Source organism: Podarcis gaigeae (assembly GCF_964106915.1).
Source record: "Podarcis gaigeae genome assembly, chromosome: 8".
NCBI lineage: Eukaryota > Metazoa > Chordata > Lepidosauria > Squamata > Lacertidae > Podarcis > Podarcis gaigeae.
Genome location: NC_139684.1, coordinates 12,419,605 through 12,439,917, shown reverse-complemented (window position 1 = coordinate 12,439,917; position 20,313 = coordinate 12,419,605). Strand labels below are relative to the sequence as shown.

Sequence of the window (20,313 nt, the reverse complement as noted above, 5' to 3'; positions counted from 1 at the left end):
GGCACCGCCTTGCCTCCTCCGAGCCCTGAAGCTCCTCGTGGTTACTCTCCTCCACTGAGGAGGTGCTGCTTCCCACGATCTTTGGGGGCTCTCTGTAATCCATCTGGCTTTTCCCCTCTCGCCCCTGAACCAATGGCAGTTCCCTAACAACATACGCTGCAATGACTGCTCAGCAGACAGCAGACCTTCCCACGAAAAGAATAATCAGCCCATCTGAACGCAACCCTGGGCCTAAAAAAATAATAATCCTAATTACTTTTCCACCGTAAGAAAGAGGCTGCAGGTGCTTATAAACACCTCACCTGCATCGTCCCAGCAAGTATTGACGGCAACAAAGGCAAACCAGTATTACCTGCGCCCATTCTACAGATGGAAACCTTGAGAAAGGCAGTGGGGGGAATGATTTCCTGTGCGGGGGGCGGGAGGCAGAGATTCGGACTGGGAGACAGCACCCCAGCTCATTATCCTGACCGCTGCACCACCCATGAGTTATCAAGCTTCTTATATCCCTTATGGACTAGAAACTTTAAAACAGTGGGTTTTTTAAAAAACAAACAAACCACACCACTGAGGTTGCTTTTACTGCAGATGGCTTCCCAGGAACAGAGTGGAGGTTGAACAAAAGCGACAAGGTTATTCACTTCATCCCGCCTCGAGTTTCTCATGCACACTCACCAAAGCTTGCACTGCCAGCTCTGTTTGGCAGCTATCCTTCCAAACCACCCATGCCCTCGCCAGGCGCCTCTTCTCCTTTCTGTGCTGGAATCGGCGCAGGAGGACATGGTGTCTCCACCGTGTCAAATACTTCCTCCTGCAGCAGAGAGGGAAACAGCTTATTCTCAACATTTACAACTGCATATTATTCCATAACCTATATTTTCTATCAATCCATATTATCCATGGTTACATTACAAGTGAGATTAAAATCCTGCAAATGTTTCCATCTGCTTGCAGGGGTCTCCTAAATAACTTATACATTTTTCCCATTCTTTTTAAAAAGTTTTTGTCCTCTTGGTTCCTGAGTTTTCCAGTCAGTTTTGCCATCTCACCATAGCCCATCATCTAGTAGCATCCAAGCGGCTATTGTCTCGTACATAAAAAGTCTTTTCTGATCTTTTGGGATGTCGGGACCTATAATTCCTAATAAAAAGGCTTCTGGTTTTTTAACAAAGGTAATTTTAAACGCCCCCGCCCATTTCATTATATATCATCTCCCAGAAAGCTTTCATTTCATTATATATCATCTCCCAGAAAACTTTTATTACCGTCCACATCCACCACATATGCTAAAAGGTACCTTCTTTTCCTTTACATTTCCAGCAGGTATTTGTACCTGTTCTAAACACTTTTGCCAACTTACTAGGAGTCAAATACCACCGGTACATCATTTTCATGTAATTTTCTTTCAGCGTACAACATGCTATAAATTTCAGGGTGCCAGAATTCATATATCAACCCAGCCTTGCAGATTTAAATGTCCATTTCCTTCAGCCTCTCACCAGCGGGAGGCTAGCAGCCTGCATTTCCATGATCCTAGTCCTCATGGTTCTGAACCAAGGGCTGGTCCATCTGGCCCAGTATTGTGTACACCAATTGGCAGCAGCTCTTAAGAATTTCAGATTGGGAGATGCCAGCGATCAAACCTGTGACCTTTGGTATGCAAGGCAGGTGATTTTCCACTTTGCTAGAGTTCTTTCTCCACTGAGGCCAGCACAGAAACGAAAGCTATTACCCTCGTAGAAGGCATGTTTCCCCACGAGACTTCTATCAAGTAGTGACAGAGGCGTGGTGAGACATTCTGTTCCCCACCTACATTGGCTCCCAGTATGTTTCCGAGCACAATTCAAAGTATCGGTGCTGGCCTTTAAAGCCCAAAATGGCCTCCGGCCAGTATACCTGAAGGAGCGTCTCCACCCCCATCGTTCTGCCCGGACACTGAGGTCTAGCGCCGAGGGCCTTTTGGCGGTTCCCTCACTGCGAGAAGCAGAGGTTACAGGGAACCAGGCAGAGGGACTTCTCGGTGGTGGCACCCACCTTGTGGAACGCCCTCCTGTCAGTTGTCAAGGGAAAAAACAACTATCTGACTTTTAGAAGACATCTGAAGGCAGCCCTGTTTAGGGAAGTTTTTAAATGTTTGATGTTGTATTGTATTTTTAAAATTTTGTTGGAAGCTGCCCATAGTGGCTGGGGAACCCCAGCCAGATGGGTGGTGTGTGTGTGTGTGTGTGTGTGTGTGTGTGTGTGTGTGTAAATAAATAAATAAAAACAGTGGTACCTTGGGTTAAGTATTTAATTCGTTCCGAAGGTCTGTTCTTAACCTGAAATGGTTCTTAACCTGAAGCACCACTTTAGCTAATGGGGCCTCCTGCTGCTGCCGGAGCACGATTTCTGTTCTCATCCTGAAGCAAAGTTCTTAACCCGAGGTACTATTTCTAGGTTAGCGGAGTCTGTAACCTGAAGCATATGAAACCTGAAGCATATGTAAACCAAGGTACCACTGTATATACACAGTGTTGCCCCGCAAGACGAATGCCTCGCTAAACGAAAAACCCGCAAGACGAAAAGGGTTTTCCGATTTTTAGTGGCTTCGCAAGACGAATTTCCCTATGGGCTTGCTTCGCAAGACGAAAGCCCATAGGGAAATCTCCGGGGACAGCGGGGAAGCGCAGCGCGCCTTCTCCTCTGTTCCCGGACCTGTCTTGAAGGCTTGTAGTGGGAGGAAGGTTTTCCTCCCCAGCGCCAACATTCAGAAGGCTGTTCTGAAGGCTGGCGGTGGGAAGAAAAGCCCTTCTCCCGCCACCAGCCTTCAGAAGAGTTCCCACAGGGCTGCCTAGGCTGTGGATAGCAACCTGCTGCCCCGAGCGAGGGGCGCTCTTAAGCAGAGCGCTCCTCGCGCGGGGCAGACATTCGCAGCTTGGGGAGCCCTGCAGGACTTCCCCGCAGGGCTCTCCAAGCTGCGGATAGCAGCCTGCTGCCCCTATCCGCAGCTTGGAGAGCCCTGCGGGGAAGTCCTGCAGGGCTCCCCAAGCTGCGGATGTCTGCCCCGCGCAAGGGGCGCTCTGCTTCAGAGCGCCCCTCGCGCAGGGCAGCAGGCTGCTATCCACAGCCTAGGCAGCCCTGAAGGCTGGCGGTGGGAGAAGGGCTTTTCTTCCCACCGCCAGCCTTCAGAAGGCTGTTCTGAAGGCTGGTGGTGGGGAGAAAAGCCCTTCTCCCCCCGCCAGCCTTCAGAAGAGGTCCGAGGACAGACTGTCCCCGGACCTGGTCTGAAGGCGGTTTCCATAGGAACGCATTGATTGATTTTCAATGCATTCCTATGGGAAACCGTGCTTCGCAAGACGAAAAACTCGCAAGAAGAAAAAACTTGCGGAACGAATTAATTTCGTCTTGCGAGGCACCACTGTATTATTTCTTCTGCCGATCAGATGGAAACCAAAGGAGCTGGTGGGGGAAGCACGGCAAAATCCCTTCCTCCCCCCTGCCTGCTTACTCGTCTGCACAGAAATTCCTGATCGCCTCTGGCGACCAGGCAAGATTTCAAATATGAGGCTACATTGACCCAGCTGAGGGGCTCTCTCTCTCTCTCCTGCCTCTGTGTACACTACAGACTTGACGGCTCACAGCCTTACCCAAGCCACCTCCTGCCCACTGCGAATAGGGTCATTTCGGGCCTCGTCTCCTGGTTCCACCCATGTCTGCTGCCTTGTCCTGCTGCCTCCAGATGCATGGGGGCCCGCTGTGGCCCCAGGGTTTTGCTTTGGCATCTGTAGAGCGTCAGCCAGACGCGGAAAGAGCTGGAAGTCAGCATGGAATGGATGGCTAAGCCTGGCCAAGGAGCCTCGTCGCTCGTCCGCCTGCGCCCTTAAAAGAGGAGAAACCAGGTTAATGCACAATGGATGAGCCGGGTTCAGCCAGTGAAAGGGTGGCGGAAACAGAGGGGCGGGGAGCAAGGATGCCCTGCCTACTTTCTGCCCTGCCCACTGCTGACATAAATTCAAAGTGCTGGTTTTGAGCTATGAAGCCTTAAATGGCTCAGGACCACAATACCTCAAGGTACTGCCTCTTTCCGTATGAACCTACCCGGACCCTGAGATCATCTTCTGAGGCCCTCCTTCATGTGCCTCCTCCTTGAGAGGTCCGGAGGGTGGCAACACGAGAACGGGGCCTTCTCTGCAGTGGCTCCCCGTCTGTGGAAGTTCGCCTGGTGAACTGTTTCCTGTTCTGGCTCCTTAATAAAACTACTAACTGACAGCTATCTGGTGTAGCCCTGTCTCTCTTCCTCTGATCTGCGCCGAACTGTGCCTACACGTCAGTACTCCCAGGGGGTCACATTTCCTTTTGCGCCTCTCCCCCCCACAAATAAGTATTATTTTTCTAAAATTCCCCCAATAATGGCCAACCTATAGCAATATCAATTATTATATTGCAATTAAGTTATAATTATTTTTCCAAAATTCCGCAAATAATGGCCAACTTATAGCAATATCAATTATTAATTTGCAAATAAGTTTTTATTATTTTTCCAAAATTCCCCCAAGAGTCAAATTCTAACAATATCAATTGTCATCATGATGATTTTACAAATAAGCTTTTATTTTCCCCAAATTCCCCCAATAACAGCCAAATTATGACAATATCTATTATTATTAATAATATGCAAACAGGTTCCCCCCCAAAAAAATTCCCCTAATAATAGCCAAATTATAACAATGTCAATTAATTTGGGGAGGGGGGGGGTCCCATTTCCTGCTCACGGTTGCTTGAACGAGCGGCAAAAGCAGGCAGAGCAGAAAATGCCAATTTTTAATTTTCCACGGCATGCTAGTTTCCACAGAGACTCGCGCGCTCTCCTCTCCCTGTCCTCCATCCGGGCAGGTAGGAGGCAGGCCCAAAATTTAAGGACCCGTTTCCAGCCGAACAAAAAAACCTCAAGGAAGGGTGCAAAGGGAAAGTCCGAGAGAGGCCCAAAGGGCCGCACTTGGCATTGCCCCAGCGACAACAAAACCTTTCTGTGCACCTGCAAATTCCCCAAGAAAACAACAGACAGGGGGAGTTCCTTACTGCTTGGCCAAAGAAGGGGCGCTTTCAGGAATTTCCGGGATCCGATGAAGCCGCTCTGCCGCCGGATGCACTGGCGGAAGGTGGCCGCTCTCGTCCAGTAGCCACTGGCCTGGAAAGAAGGAAGGGATAAAGCCAAACTTGTTCTCCTTCCAAGAAAACAGGGTTAGGATCAGGGTGGATTTGATTTACCGTATTTTTCGCTCTATAAGACACACCAGACCACAAGACGCACCTAGTTTTTGGAGGAAAAAATATTCTGAATCTCAGAAGCCAGAACAGCAAGAGGGATCGCTGCGCAGTGAAAGCAGCAATCCCTCTTGCTGTTCTGGCTTCTGGGATAGCTGTGCAGCCTGCATTCGCTCCATAAGACGCACACACATTTCTCCTTACTTTTTAGGAGGGAAAAAGTGAGTCTTATAGAGCAAAAAATACGGTAAATCATATCGATTTAAATCACTAGTCAGTAAGATTTGATTTAAATCACTAGTCGGTAAGACTTGATTTAAATCACTAGTCGGTAAGACTTGATTTAAATCATTTTTTTACGGAAAGACTCATTCTTGCTGGTATAATCTTAATATTTACAACCAGATGAAGGTTTAATTTTTGGAAGACTAAATTTCCAGAGTAGCTTTTACAGTTATATCAAAAATTACTGATTTGGTTATACTATTAGAAATACATAAGACAGATAATGATGAAATTCTTGTGAGGTTTAATAAGTTAATATTTGGACAACTTTTCTGCTGTATTGTGTTGGAAGGAGAAAAACAACCATTTCCTTAATAACAATTTAAACAATTTATTTAACTAAAACAATAACATTATAGCATATGTGTCAGGGGTTCAGGAGCAGAGGCGCAGGGAAGAGAGGAGATGGAGAGCGAGAGGGAGGAATCCGAGGGGAGCGCAGGAGAGAAAAGTGGTCCGAGGGATTCCACGAGCCTCTCCAGCGAATCGGAAGATTCACAGAAGGGGGCGCCAGCGGCCAAGGGCAGGGGGTTCCCAAGGGGAATGCTCCAGGAGCAAGGGGGCAGCAGGGACTCCCAGAGCAGTAGTTGGAAATCAGGACCAGCTTCCCCACCAGAGCGGAGTGGGGGGGAAGAGTCCCAAGCATCGGGGCCAGTGCATTCCCCACCAGGGAGAGAAGACGAGACAGGGCTGACCACGCCTCCATCGGAGAGTCTGACAACGGGGGGAAGGTCAGATCCGGCCAGTGTCCCGGAAGGGGGAAGCAGTGACAGAAGTAGTGTAACAGTTAGGAGAAAGGTCACTGGGTTGGCGCGAGAGGCAAGTTCAAATGTACAGGAGCGCGGGACAGCAGAGAATGAGGATTGGGAACCTGGTCCTAAAGCCCGCCGGAGGGAGGGGGAGGAGCTGAGCGACTCAGCGTCGGAAGAGTCCAGAAAGGGCAATGCCCCAGCGGGCAGGAGGACCCAGAGGAGGAGAGAACAGCGCAGAAGGTGGAGCAGGGCTAGGATCTTAAACTGGTGCGGAAGGGGAAGTGATTCAGACGGGACTTCGCCGATCGAAGGTCTAAGACGTAGGGCTGCACGCTCTGGCGTTGAAATGGAAACTAAACTTCAATAAAGACTTTTGTACATTACATCAACCTGGCGTTGGTCCCCTGTGAGCTGGGATCTAGGGTCCGCCCAGCAGTCAAGAGGTCATGGCAGGATTGGCACAAGAAGCAGCCTTAAAGGTAAAGGTAAAGGTACCCCTGCCCGTACGGGCCAGTCTTGACAGACTCTGGGGTTGTGCGCCCATCTCACTTAAGAGGCCAGGGGCCAGCGCTGTCCGGAGACACTTCCGGGTCACGTGGCCAGCGTGACATCGCTGCTCTGGCGAGCCAGAGCCACACACGGAAACGCCGTTTACCTTCCCGCTGGTAAGCAGTCCCTATTTATCTACTTGCACCTGGAGGTGCTTTCGAACTGCTAGGTTGGCAGGCGCTGGGACCGAGCAGCGGGAGCGCACCCCGCCGCAGGGATTCGAACCGCCGACCTTTCGATCGGCAAGTCCTAGGCGCTGAGGCTATAACCCACAGCGCCACCTGCGTCCCATAGAAGCAGCCTTAGAGGGAGCCAAATCGGCAGAGGCTCTCTGGGATTTTAGGCACGGGGTCTTCCCCATCCCTGTCATGAGATGCTGCAGGAGATGCAACCCAGGACCTTCTGCATGCCAAGCAGGGGCCCTGCCCCTGAGCTTCCTAGTGGATAATAATAATAATATTAATATTAATAATAATAATAATAATAAATGTTATTTATACCCCGCCCTCCCCAGCCAAGACTGGGCTCAGGGTGGCTAACAACCAATAATAAAAACAAGTTGATTAAAATACAATTTAAAAAACAAGATTAAAACACAACATTAAAATGCAGCCTCTTCACAGGAGGAAAAAGGGAAAAGAAAGAGGGGGAGGGAATCAAACTGATTCGAAGCCAAAGGTCAGGTGGAACAGCTCTGTCTTACAGGCCCTGTGGAAAGAAATCAGATCCCGCAGGGCCCTGGTTTCATGAGGCAGAGTGTTCCACCAGGCTGTGTTGAAAAGGATAAACTTTCTATCCGAGGCATCGTTGCCTCCAGCTGTGGCTCTGCTCTTCTTCCACAGCTGGAAACCGAGAGCAGGGAGAGGGCTTTTGTGCTCAGATCCCGCTTGACTACTGCAATGCGCTCTACATGGGGCTACCTTTGAAGGTGACTCGGAAACTGCAATTAATCCAGAATGCAGCAGCTAGACTGGTGACTGGGAGTGGCTGCCAAGACCACATAACACTGGTCTTGAAAGACCTACATTGGCTCCCAATACATTTCCGAGCACAATTCAAAGTGTTGGTGCTGACCTTGAAAGCCCTAAATGGCCTCGGTCCAGTATACCTGAAGGAGCGTCTCCACCTCCATCGTTCTACCCGGACACTGAGGTCCAGTGCCGAGGGCCTTCTGGTGGTTCCCTCACTACGAGAAGCAGAGGTTACAGGGAACCAGGCAGAGGATCTTCTCAGTGTGGCGCCCGCCCTTCAGATGTCAAAGAAATAAACAACTATCTGACTTTTAGAAGGCATCTGAAGGCAGCCCAATTTAGGGAAGATTTTAATGTCTGATGTTTTGTTGTGTTTTTAGTATTCTGTTGGAGCCTCCCAGTGGCTGGGGAAACCCAGTCAGATGGGTGGGGTATAAATAATACATTACAGTGGTACCTCAGGTTAAGAACTTAATTCGTTCTGGAGGTCCGTTCTTAACCTGAAACCGTTCTTAACCTGTGGTACCACTTTAGCTATTGGAGCCTCCTGCTGCCGCCACACCGCCACCATACAATGTCTGTTCTCATCCTGAAGCAAAGTTCTTAACCCGAGGTACTATTTCTGGGTTCACTGAGTCTGTAACCTGAAGCGTCTGTACCTGAAGCATCTGTAAGAACTTAATTCATTCTGGAGGTCTGTTCTTAACAGAAGCACCACTTCAGTTCAGCTAATGGGGCCTCCCACTGCCGCCACACCGCTGCTGCGCGATTTCTGTTCTCATCCTGAAGCAAAGTTCTTAACCTGAAGCACTATTTCTGGGTTAGCGAAGTCTGTAACCTGAAGCGTCTGCAACCCAAGGTACCACTGTATTATTATTATTATTATTATTATTATTATTATTATTATTCCCATAAGGGGCATCTGGTCATCCACTGTGGGAACAGGATGCTGGGCGAGATGGGCCTCATCCAGCAGGCTCCTCTTACGTTCTTGTTCAAGCTCTGGAACCCCAGATACCAGCCACCTGCGAAACCCTCCACCACCCCCAGCTCACCTGGCTGACGGAGCTAAAACGCAGAGCCCGGGACCCCCTGATCGCTTTCCTCCATCGCCACGTCGCCCCGTACCCCTCCAGTCTCCGCCATGGGCATTCGTCTTTCTGTCGCCGGTCAGCTGTCAGGAACTCCGCCTTCCACCTCCCGAAGCAGGACGCCAGAAGACGCTGCCCCCTGGCCCTCTCCAACCACGCTAGAGTCGTGCGCCACGTAGAAAAGCGGGCGGCTGCCACGGACCAGGAAGTGAAAGCCCTGGTGAATTTCATATAGAAAAAGGAATGAAAGAACCTATCCATTTTCATTAGTCATCTTCCCAATCTTAACTATCCACATCTGTAATCTAAACAGGCCATCAACAACTGAGTGTAATTTTTTCCTTACAAACACATTTTTTGCAATTTTGCCCATTTTAAAATACGAAGTAATGTTCCCTAATGTTGTTGGAAGTTTAGGTGCAACTCTGGGGTTTGAATGGGGCTTAAGCAGATAGAGTGAGAGACCTCCAGATTCCTAGACTATCCCTGTACCTTCAACAACTATGCTGACTACTCTCTATTCCTTTGAAGTTTTGACTGATACATTTTACGTCGCTCCCTGTTTAAATTTCTTCCTCCCCGCTCACCCTTCCTCTGGACCTCAATGTACTTCTGGGTGGTTTCTTGGTTTCTCCAACTGGACAGCTAGGACTATAGAACTTTCCCCCGTAAACAATGTACAGTGGTATCTCAGAAGTCGAACGGAATCCGTTCCGGAAATCTATTCAACTTCCAAAACGTTCAGAAACCAAAGGGCGGCTTCCGATTGGCTGCAGGAAGCTCCTGCAGCCAATCAGAAGCCCCGTCGGACATTTGGCTTCCAAGGAACGTTCGCAAACCGGAACACTCACTTTTGGGTTTGCGGCGTTTGGAAGCCAAAACGTTCGACTTGCAAGGCATTTGGGATCCAAGGTACAACTGTACTTCCCCCTAAGCAAACATAAGTTTCCGTATTTTATACCGAGTCTCAGCCTGAATGCCTTCCAATAAACAGAATCCCTGCTTGCTCAAAGCAAGGACTCAGCTCACTAAAGGTGATTTCTGCGACTGCATGCAAAATCTATACATTAACAAATATAATACATCTTTGGGTGCCTTTTTAAAAAAAAAACTAATAAATGCATTTTAATGCGTTTCTCTAACCCGGCATTTGCATTTCTTTTACTTGCCTGGAGAACTGCATTACAAAACTCGGAGAAAGGCAAATGTCAAAGGAAGGATGAATTTTGGTCCCCGTATCGCTGGAAAAATTGTGAATTAGGTAGATTCGCCTTCAAAGGCGAACTGTATCAGATTTCACCCCCATCCTTCATTGCCCAAGACCAGGGGTCAGCAAGGTTTACCTTGCCTGGGCTTGTTCACTCCAGCGGAGATTCCTCCATGGGCCAGATCATGCACGCACATGTGATTTCTGGCATCAGCGAAGACGTGATTTCTGGTGCCGTGGAAGTGAGTCCCTGCGCTGTGCCGCTTTAGTGCAGCACATGGGGACTCGCCGAGCTGGCGGCTCAGTTCGGGGGCCAGTTAAACGACCCCCGTAGGCCGCTTGTGGCCCACAGGCCTTAGGTTGCTGACCCCTGCCCAAGACTCTTACCTGGAGAGGAGAGCCCGCTTGTGGTGTCGTTCTGCCTTCAGGTTCTGCACAGTCCTGGCCGACCAAAACGCAAAGCATTTTGCCAGCAGCTGCCTCCGATTCTGGGTGTGGCCATAACCGCTTGCATGAGGAGATCTGCGGAACGGCGCTTGCATGAGGAGATCTGCGGCAGCGAGATCTTGCAGGTCACTGGGGAAATGGCTGGGAAATGGGGAGCCATGAGGAGGAAGGTGCCCCGAGTCTTCAATCGTCAACGATGAGGAGATGCTAGCCTGGCTACTGTCCTCCGAGCTGCTTTCCTATTCCCAGTCATGAAATGACAGAAGTATTAATTTTGTGCTTCTAAACGCTGGTTTATTTAAGATTATATACAGAGAGAGTGAGTCTCTACTGCTAGTCTGACCCGGAAGAGACCCACTGAATAATAATAATAATAATAATAATAATAATAATAATAATAATAATAATTTATTATTTATACCCCACCCATCTGGCTGAGTTTCCCCAGCCACTCTGGGCAGCTCCCAATCAAGTATTAAAAACAGTACAGTGTTAAATATTAAAAACTTCCCTGAACAGGGCTGCCTTCAGATGTCTTTTAAAGATAGGATAGCTGCTTATTTCCTTCACATCTGAAGGGAGGGCGTTCCACAGGGCGGGTGCCACTACGGAGAAGGCCCTCTGTCTCGTTCCCTGTAACCTCGCAATGAGGGAACCGCCAGAAGGCAGTCGGCGCTGGATCTCAGTGTCCGGGCTGAACGATGGGGGTGGAGACGCTCCTTCAGGTATACAGGACCGAGGCCATTTAGGGCTTTAAAGGTCAACACCAGCACTTTGAATGAACTGAAGTTAATGGACATGACTAACATAGGTTCAGTCGTGTCAATCGGTCTACACTATAGTAGATATGGAGGGGGGGGACTGATCCTAGGTCCCACCCAAAGATGTAATAATGGAATTCTGAATGGTATAGTTTAAGTAAAATATGCAGGGATTTATTATATGAAAAGGGACGCGGGTGGCGTTGTGGGTTAAACCATGGAGCCTAGGACTTGCCAATCAGAAGGTTGGCGGTTCGAATCCCCACGACAGGGTGAGCTCCCGTTCCTCGGTCCCTGCTCCTGCCAACATAGCAGTTCGAAAGCATGTCAAAGTGCAAGTAGATAAATAGGTACCGCTCCAGCGGGAAGGTAAACAACGTTTCCGTGCGCTGCTCTGGTTTGCCAGAAGCGGCTTAGTCATGCTGGCCACATGACCTGGAAGCTGTACGCTGGTTTGACACACACAATTGCATCTCAAGAAAGACGGATGCCAAGAACTATATATGTTATATATATGGATGCCAAGAAATATATATATATATATATATATATACACACACACACACACACACACGTAGATACTGCAATGCCTCAAATACCACCTCTTCCCATATGAACCTACCCGGACCCTGAGATGATCTTTTGAGGCCCTCCTTCATGTGTCTTCTCCTCGAGAGCAACACAAGGTGGCAACACAAGAACGGGGCCTTCTCTGCAGTGGCTCCCCGTCTGTGGAATGCTCTCCCCAGGGAAGTTCACCTGGCGCCTTCGTTACACAACTTTAGACGCCAGGCAAAAACGTTCCTTTTTAACCAGGTCGTTGGTCGACCTGATTGACATCCTATACCCTTTTTAAATGCGGCTCTTTTTTTGGGGGGGGGGGGTGTTATTGTTAGAATTCCTGCTTCATGACTGAAGTCATGGGATTGTTGTCTATATGTTTTGACTCCACAAAGCGGATCCCTAAGTGTGCCGGTGTCTGTCGGCATCAGTCGCTGTGATGTTCGGGCAGAAGAAAGCTTTTGAAGCTCCCGAGCAAACGGCCAGGAGGGAGGGAACATGCCAGTCGAGTATGTGTCTTTACCAGGGTCCTACTCGAGTGTAGGCAAAGCTCCTGACAGTTATTGGGTTATTGTTATTGTTTTTATTTTATATGTTGTCATCTTTTCTGTGAACTGCTCTGAGACCTCCGGGTTTAGTGCGGTATATAAATTCATTCATTCAATCAATCAATCAATCAATCAATCAATCAATCAATCGTGTGTGGGTAGATGTGTGTATATCTATCTACCTGCTGCCCCTGCTTGTTCCTCTCCCACCTATGCACCAAAGCATTGGCCCCAGGGTCAGAGGGAAGCCTGTCAGCGAGTTGTCCTCACCTTGTCCAGCGAACCGCTAGAGAGAGGCGGGGCAGGCACGTTGCTATGGAAACCAGAGGACAGGGAAGACTCCTCGGAATCCGGCGATGCAAGGAGAAGGTCCTCAGCGAGGTCCCCGGGGCCGAGTCCAAGAGGATGCGGGCAGAGGGTCTTCAGGCGCCAGAGCCCAAGAGCTTCTCTCAGTTGCCGCCTTTCCGAGACTCGGCGGAAAGCGCTGTAAGGGAAAGACCTTTGTCAGCTTTTGGAGAAAAGTACAGTGGTACCTCGGTTAAGCACTTAATTCGTTCCGGAGGTCCTTTCTTAACCTGAAACTGTTCTTAACCTGAAGCACCACTTTAGCTAATGGGGCCTCCCACTGCTGCCGCCGGAGCACAATATGTCCCCAAAATAACTGGTATGGGGAGGAGGAAGATCCTGCCAGGGGCTTTTGCCTACTCCAGAAAGAAAAAGTAAACAAAAAATTTCTGCAGCCAGAATCCTGCAACTTCCCATACGGCTAGACGTGGGAGGGGAAAACCAGTCCCTCGGAAACTGGATTCAGCCACCTCTCTCTGGCCCTCTATCAATGAGGACTAGAAGGTTGCTATTTCAAAACAACGACGAAACGTGAAAGCTGTGGTTTGGATCAAGAAAGACCTCTCTGTGCCTGTTACCCCCGATTTCTTTGCTCTTAGGTCAGGGTCTGAGCGCTTACGTCGCCCGCTGGGATTCCCGCCACCTCAGTTCCCAAGTCCGGAACGCCTGCTGCAATGTCAATGCGCGGTAGAAGTCGTCCAGAGCGTCAGCGCCACTCTTTTGGGACCACCTCGCATGGGCTGCAGGAACCTTTTCAGCTGCATCCATGTTCCCTGCTTATTTAAGTGCGGGAGGGAGAGAGAAAAATAAGCATTTAGAAGGAATTTCAAGTACAGTGGACACTCGTTACAGATAGGTAGCCGTGTTGGTCTGCCATAGTCAAAACAAAAAAAAAAATTCCTTCCAGTAGCACCTTAAAGACCAACTAAGTTAGTTCTTGGTATGAGCTTTCATGTGCATGCACACTTCTTCAGATACACTGAAACAGAAGTTTCCAGACCCTTCTATATAGTGAGAAGGTGGGGAGGGGTATTACTCAGAAGGGTGGTGGGAATGGGTGATTGGCAGATAGCTGTGATGAGCCTGTTAACGACTCTTAACGACTGCAATAGGTCTTACAGGAAAAAGCAAGGGGTGAGAAGGTGAAAAATGGCTTTGTCATGTATAATGAGATAAGAATCCAAGGTCTTTGTTCAGACCAGGTCTCTCCATGGTTTTAAGTTTGGTGATAAGTTGCAATTCAGCAGCTTCTCTTTCCAGTCTATTTCTGAAATTCCTTTGTAGTAAAACAGCTACTTTGAGATCTTGTATAGAATGTCCTGGGAGATTGAAGTGTTCTCCTACTGGTTTCTCTGTCTTGTGATTCCTGATGTCCGATTTATGTCCGTTTATTCTTTGGCGTAAGGTCTGACCTGTTTGTCCAATATAGAGAGCTGAAGGACACTGTTGGCATTTGATGGCATACACAATGTTAGACGATGAGCAATTAAATAGTCCCGAGATGGTATGTGTGATGTTGTTGGGGCCAGTAATGGTGTTGTCCGGGTGTATGTGGCAGCAAAGTTGGCATCTGGGTTTATTGCAGGCTCTGGTGCCAGTGTCCGTGTTAGGTCTGGTTGTAGTATTATTGTGGGTTAGGAGTTGTTTAAGATTGATTGGGTGGCTGTCTGTAGGCAATGAAAGGTCTTCCTCCCAGAGCTTGAGAAAGAGAACTGTCATTGTCCAGGAGAGGTTGTAGATCTCTGATGATGCGTTGTACTGTTTTAACTTGGGAGCTGTATGTGATGACTAGAGGTGTTCTGTTATTTTCTTTTTTGGGTCTGTCTTGCAGCAAGTTCTCTCTGGGTATCAGTCTGGCTCTGTTGATCTGTTGTCTAACTTCATCTGCTGGGTATTTTAGTTCTAAAAAGGTTTGCTGTAGATCTCTTAGGTGAGAGTCTCTGTCTGTAGAATTGGAACAGATGCGGCTGTAACGTAGTGCCTGGCTATATACAATGGACTGTTTGGCATGTTTGGGATGGTAGCTAGAGGCATGTAGATATGTTTGTCGGTCAGTCGGTTTACGGTATAAGGTGGTGTCTATGCGCCCATCCTGTATTTTTATAGTAGTGTCCAAAAAATGTATTTATTGCATAGATTGATTCATTGTTAGGTTGATTGTGGGGTGAAAATCATTGAATTTCTGGTGGAAGGTGTCCAGGGTCTGTTGACCATGTGTCCAGATGATAAAAATATCGTCAATGTATCGCAGGTACAAGAGAGGTTTGAGTGGGTAGGAGTTTAGGAAACGTTGTTCTAAATCTGCCATGAAGATGTTGGCATACTGTGGGGCCATGCGGGTGCCCATTGCTGTGCCGCTGATCTGAAGGAACAGGTCATCACCGAATTTGAAGTCGTTGTGGGTAAGGACAAATTGGCAGAGTTTGGTGGCAAAGTCCGCTGTGGTTTTATCTGAAATGGTGTTCCTTATAGCTTGTAAACCATCGTTGTGTGGGATGTTGGTATACAGAGATTCCACATCCATAGTAGCTAGTATAGTATTGTTGGGAAGATTATTTAAAGATTGTATTTTCCTCAGAAAATCTGTGGTGTCACGTACATAGCTGGGAGCACTGATGGCATATGGTTTCAGAACAGAGTCCATATAACCGGAGACACCCACTGTAATAGTGCCAATACCTGAAATGATGGGGCGTCCTGGATTTCCTGGTTTGTGTATTTTAGGTAGAAGATAGAAAGTTCCTGGTCGAAGTTCTGTTGGTGTGTTAGTGAGGATCTGTTCTTGGATGTGTGGGGGTAGCTCCTTAACAATCTTGTTCAGTTCTTTTTTGTATTCTTGTGTGGGGTCTGAGTCCAATTTTATGTAAAAGGCGGTATTGGAAAGTTGTCTGTCAGCCTCCTGAATGTAATCAGTTTTGTTCATGATGACGACAGCTCCACCTTTGTCCGCTTCTTTAATTATAATGTCTGGGTTGTTTCTGAGATTATCTATGGCTCTCCTTTCAGCATGGTTTAGATTTTGTTGTAAGCGATGGTGTTTTCTGGTCACATCTGTTTGGATTCTGTGGCGGAAGCAGTCAATGTACAAGTCCAGTGTGGTATTGCGTCCATCAGGAGGGGTCCATGTGGAGTCCCTTTTTGTGTAACACTTTTTCGGTGATAGTTGGTGGTCAGTGTTCTGTTGGGAGGGTGGTGGTTGTTCTCCAGGGGGTTGAGAGGTGTTGTGTTGTGAAGTTGTTGCTTGTTCTGCTTTGTCTTGTTGTTGTGTGTGTTGAAAATACTCCTTCAGGCGTAAACGGCGGAAAAATGCTTCCAAGTCCCCGCAGAACTGGATCATGTGTGGGGATTTGGCAGGGCAGAATGACTGTCCACGTGAAAGGACTGATTCCTCAGCTGGGCTGAGGAATCACCCATTCACCCATTCCCACCACCCTTCTGAGTAATACCCCTCCCCACCTTCTCACTATATAGAAGGGTCTGGTGACTTCTGTTTCAGTGTATCTGAAGAAGTGTGCATGCACACGAAAGCTCATACCAAGAACTGACTTAGTTGGTCTTTAAGGTGCTACTGGAAGGAATTTTTTTTGAGTGGACACTCAGATTGTGAACGTGATCCGTGTGGGAGACACGTTCGCAACCCGCAGCGCCGCGCCTGCCCATGCACGGGTTGCGCTTCTGCACATGCACAAAGTGTGATTTAGTGCTTCTGCGCATGTGCCGAAACCCGGAAGTAACCCGTTCCAGTATTTCCGGGTTTGGCGCAGTGCACAAACCGAAAACGCACAACCTGAAGCGCCTGTAACCCAAGGTATGACTGTACACATATGATGTTTTTCTAAACTTTCAGAAAGGCTCACTGGGAGCAGCTCAGTGGTAGAGCAGCTGCTTTGCATGCAGAAGGTTGCAGGTTCAAATCCCGACATCCCCAGGGAAACTTGGAAACCCTGCGGAGCTGCTGCCAGCCTGTGTGGGCAACACTCAGCTAGATCATAGCTGTCAACCTTCCCTTATTTGGCTGGGAAAGTCCCTTATCCCAGCGCCGTGTCCCGCTGCTGTCCCTTATTGATGATGTCCCTTAAATTTCCCGGGTTTCAAAGGAAGCAGCTCCTCTCCCTCCCTCCCTGCCGGACAGGGAGGAAGGAGGCTCCAACTGTGTTGCTTGGCTGCATTGCTCACCCAATAAAGAGTCTAAGAACGACTGGGGGGTGGAGCTTGCATGCCTTGTGCCGATCAAATCGGCCGCGTTGCCTGGGGACTCGCCTTTGCTCAGCGCTTCCCAGCAGAGGTGACGGTGGTTTTCCTTGCTGCATCCCCTTTGCCGGGTTGCTGCGCTGTGGGAACCACCGCTTGAGGCTTCTTTTGGCTACTGGATGGGCTTTCTGCCTTTGGCTTGGAGGGGCTCAGAAGGTGAACATACCTGTGCTCTGAAAATCCCTTATTTTGGCTGCTGATCCCTTATTTTTGAGGCCTTATTTTCAAATCTGTAAGTTGACAGCTATGAGCTAGATGGAACAAGGACCTTTACTTGTAGCTTTCCTAATGACAGCCAGCCCTTTATTCAAAACCCTGAGGACTAGAATCTCAGTTCATTTTTTTAGGGGGAGGCTGCAGCTCAGGAAGAGAGGCCTCTCTCTGAAACCCCAAAGAGATGCTGCCAGTCAGTGCAGGCAATCCCAATCAAGTTGGACCTGATGGCCTGACTTTGCTACAGTTCTCACCATGGGCTCTCCTCCGCTTCAAGTCCCACAGCTCCAGCAGAGTCTTCCTGGCCTTTTCCCGGACTTGCAACATCAGGACCCATTGATGGAAATGCACCCTCAGGGATTCGAGCCGCAGGCGTTCCCTGCTGTGTCTGCACAGCGCCTCCCGGTCCGACACGGACTTCCAGGCCTGGAAACAGCTTGAGGGGAGTGGGAAAAGCAAGAGAACGGCTTAGGAAGAGCCTGGCAGCAGGATGGGACCATCATGCTGCCCATGGTGGCAACACTGCCCACTTGCGATTCCTTCCAGTGTGACCTGCTTCCGACGGGGGAGGTGGGCGGAGGGGAATTCAAAGGCACGTGGCCTTCTGGGACAGCCACCGCTCTGCAGGCTTGTTGTGAAGGTTGCGGAGCAGCGCCGTGGGATGCCAGTACTGACCCACCTTGGCTCCCAGTACGTTTCCAAGCACAATTCAAAGTGTTGGTGCTGATCTTTAAAGCCCTAAAAGGCCTCAGCCCATTATACCTGAAGGAGCGTCTCCACCCCCATCGTTCAGCCCGGACACTGAGGTCCAGCTCCGAGGGCCTTCTAGTGGTTCCCTCACTGCGAGAAGCCAAGTTACAGGACGGCGTTTCCGTGTGCTGCTCTGGTTCGCCAGAAGCGGCTTAGTCATGCTGGCCAAATGACCCGGAAGCTGTACGCCGGCTCCCTTGGCCAATAAAGTGAGATGAGCGCCACAACCCCACAGTTGGTCACAACTGGGCCTAAATCATCAGGGGTCCCTTTACCTTTAATATTTTGCTGGAAGCCGCCCAGAGTGCCTGGGGAGGCCCAGCCAGATGGGTGGGGTATAAATAATAAATTATTATTATTATTATTATTATTATTATTATTATTATTATTATTATTATTGCTGTGAAAGCTGCAGAACAGCAAACACTGGCCTCCCTTGCAAGGCTCTTGTGAAGAATGCAGAGCACCCTCTTGCAAACTAATCATGCAAAGACGTAGAGCAGCACTGCGTGATGCTAATGCGGTGTTTCGGAAACTTGGGTCTCCAGGCTGTTTTGGAACTACAATTCCTGCTAGCTAGGGATGATGGGAGTTGTAGTCCAAAAACAGCCAGAGACCTGAGGTTGGGAAACACTGTGCTAATGCAAACCAACCGCAGAAAGATGTCACAAAGAGGTAAGGAACATAAGGCGCGACCAAGAAGCCCACATATAAAAATTATCATCATCATGCTCAGCTCACCGGCTCAGCAGCCCTCTCTGCACCTGAGCCACCAGCGGCAGGATCCGCCGGGCTGCCTTGTAGCGGGAACGCCAGGCCTCAAACGCAGTCACCAACCTCTTTTTCTCCAGAAGGGCGAGAGCCTTCTGGGCGCGAATCTCCTCTTTCTCCAGACGCTCCTTCTGAAGGCGCCACAATCTGAAAGCTGCTGCGTTGCAGGGGAAAAGAGGGGGGGAGACATCAGAGGTGAGGAGAGCGCCAGGTGGGTAGATTTTCGTTTCCAAGCACAATTCAAAGTGTTGGTACTGATCTTTAAAGGCCTAAATGGCCTCGGCCCAGTATACCTGAAGGAGCATCTCCACCCCCATCGTTCTGCCCGGCACTGAGGTCCAGCGCCAAGGGCCTTCTGGCGGTTCCCTCGTTGTGAGAAGCGAGGTTACAGGGAACCAGGCAGAGGGCCTTCTTGGTGGTGGCACCTGCCCTATGGAACGCCCTCCCATCAGATGTCAATGAGAACAACAACTACCAGACTTTTCAGAAGACATCTGAAGGCAGCCCTGTTTAGGGAAGCTTTTAATGTTTAAGAGACCACTGTATTTTAATATTTTGTTGGAAGCCGCTCAGAGTTGCTGGGGAAACCCAGCTAGATGAGCGGGGTATAAATAATAAAGTATTATTATTATTATTATTATTATTATTATTATTATTATTATTACAGTGGTAACTCTGGTTAAGTATTTAATTCGTTCCGGAGGTCCGTTCTTAACCTGAAACTGTACTTAACCTGAAGCATCACTTTAGCTAATGGGGTCTCCTGCTGCCACCACGCCACCACCGGAGCACGATTTCTGTTCTCATCCTGAAGCAAAGTTCTTAACCCGAGGTACTATTTCTGGGTTAGCGGAGTCTGTAACCTGAAGCGTATGTAACCCGAGGTACCACTGAATTTTCTAAGCTTGGGGCAAATACTCTGCGTGCTGTTAGAATGCCTAAGAAAACCTCTTGTGGCCCCATAAGTGGGGAACGCTTTTTCAGCCTGGGGGCCGTATTCCTTTCTGAGGGCCATTGGTTGGTGGAGCCCGAGGCACAAGCAGGCGGAGCAATGGAGATAGCGATTTTTGAACTGCAGCGGGTTGGACTGGATGACCTTTGGGGGTCCCTTCCAAATCCACAAATCTATAAATTTTTATCTGAGGAATCAGAGTACAAGGGCACATCCCCATCGTGCACAAATACTCCAGGAGGGTGTGAAACAGGGCCAGTAAAAGCTGTGGTTATGGGGAGGTTTAGGGATGGGGGGGCTGGAGGGTCACTTTTGGCCTCTAAACCCGAGTTTCACCAACCCCGATCTATGCAAACAAGTAGTCCACGGGGAGAACTTCTGAAACGACAATGGGGTATTAGCTCTGCCTGAGGCATGATAGATGGCAAGTGGCGGCTGGGAATAGATAAGACGTAACATTTTAGACGCAGGTGGCACTGTGGGTTAAACCAGAGAGCCTAGGACTTGCTGATCAGAAGGCCGGCGGTTCAAATCCCCACGGCGGGGTGAGCTCCTGTTGCTCGGTCCCTGCTCCTGCCCACCTAGCAGTTCGAAAGCACGTCAAAGTGCAAGTAG

At 49.0% G+C, this 20,313-nt stretch overlaps 1 protein-coding gene across 4 annotated transcripts in view; it reads right to left on the bottom strand.

The window, feature by feature from the left end:
- LOC310849639 (uncharacterized protein) overlaps positions 1 to 20,313 on the bottom strand; it is a 44,547-nt gene that overhangs the window by 4,803 nt on the left and 19,431 nt on the right. For 2 of the 4 annotated variants that reach the window (XM_083750126.1, XM_083750127.1), the window contains 9 exons: positions 18,717 to 18,900; positions 17,480 to 17,661; positions 13,381 to 13,537; positions 12,687 to 12,900; positions 10,487 to 10,785; positions 8,857 to 9,109; positions 5,059 to 5,167; positions 3,627 to 3,858; positions 676 to 811 (listed from right to left, as the gene is read on the bottom strand). In XM_083750126.1, the coding sequence (XP_083606252.1) occupies positions 676 to 811; positions 3,627 to 3,858; positions 5,059 to 5,167; positions 8,857 to 9,109; positions 10,487 to 10,785; positions 12,687 to 12,900; positions 13,381 to 13,537; positions 17,480 to 17,661; positions 18,717 to 18,900 (1,766 nt within the window). Of the gene's footprint in view, positions 1 to 675; positions 812 to 3,626; positions 3,859 to 5,058; positions 5,168 to 8,856; positions 9,110 to 10,486; positions 10,786 to 12,686; positions 12,901 to 13,380; positions 13,538 to 17,479; positions 17,662 to 18,716; positions 18,904 to 20,313 lie in introns of all 4 variants that reach the window. The other 2 variants (XM_083750124.1, XM_083750125.1) reach the window with 2 other exon arrangements.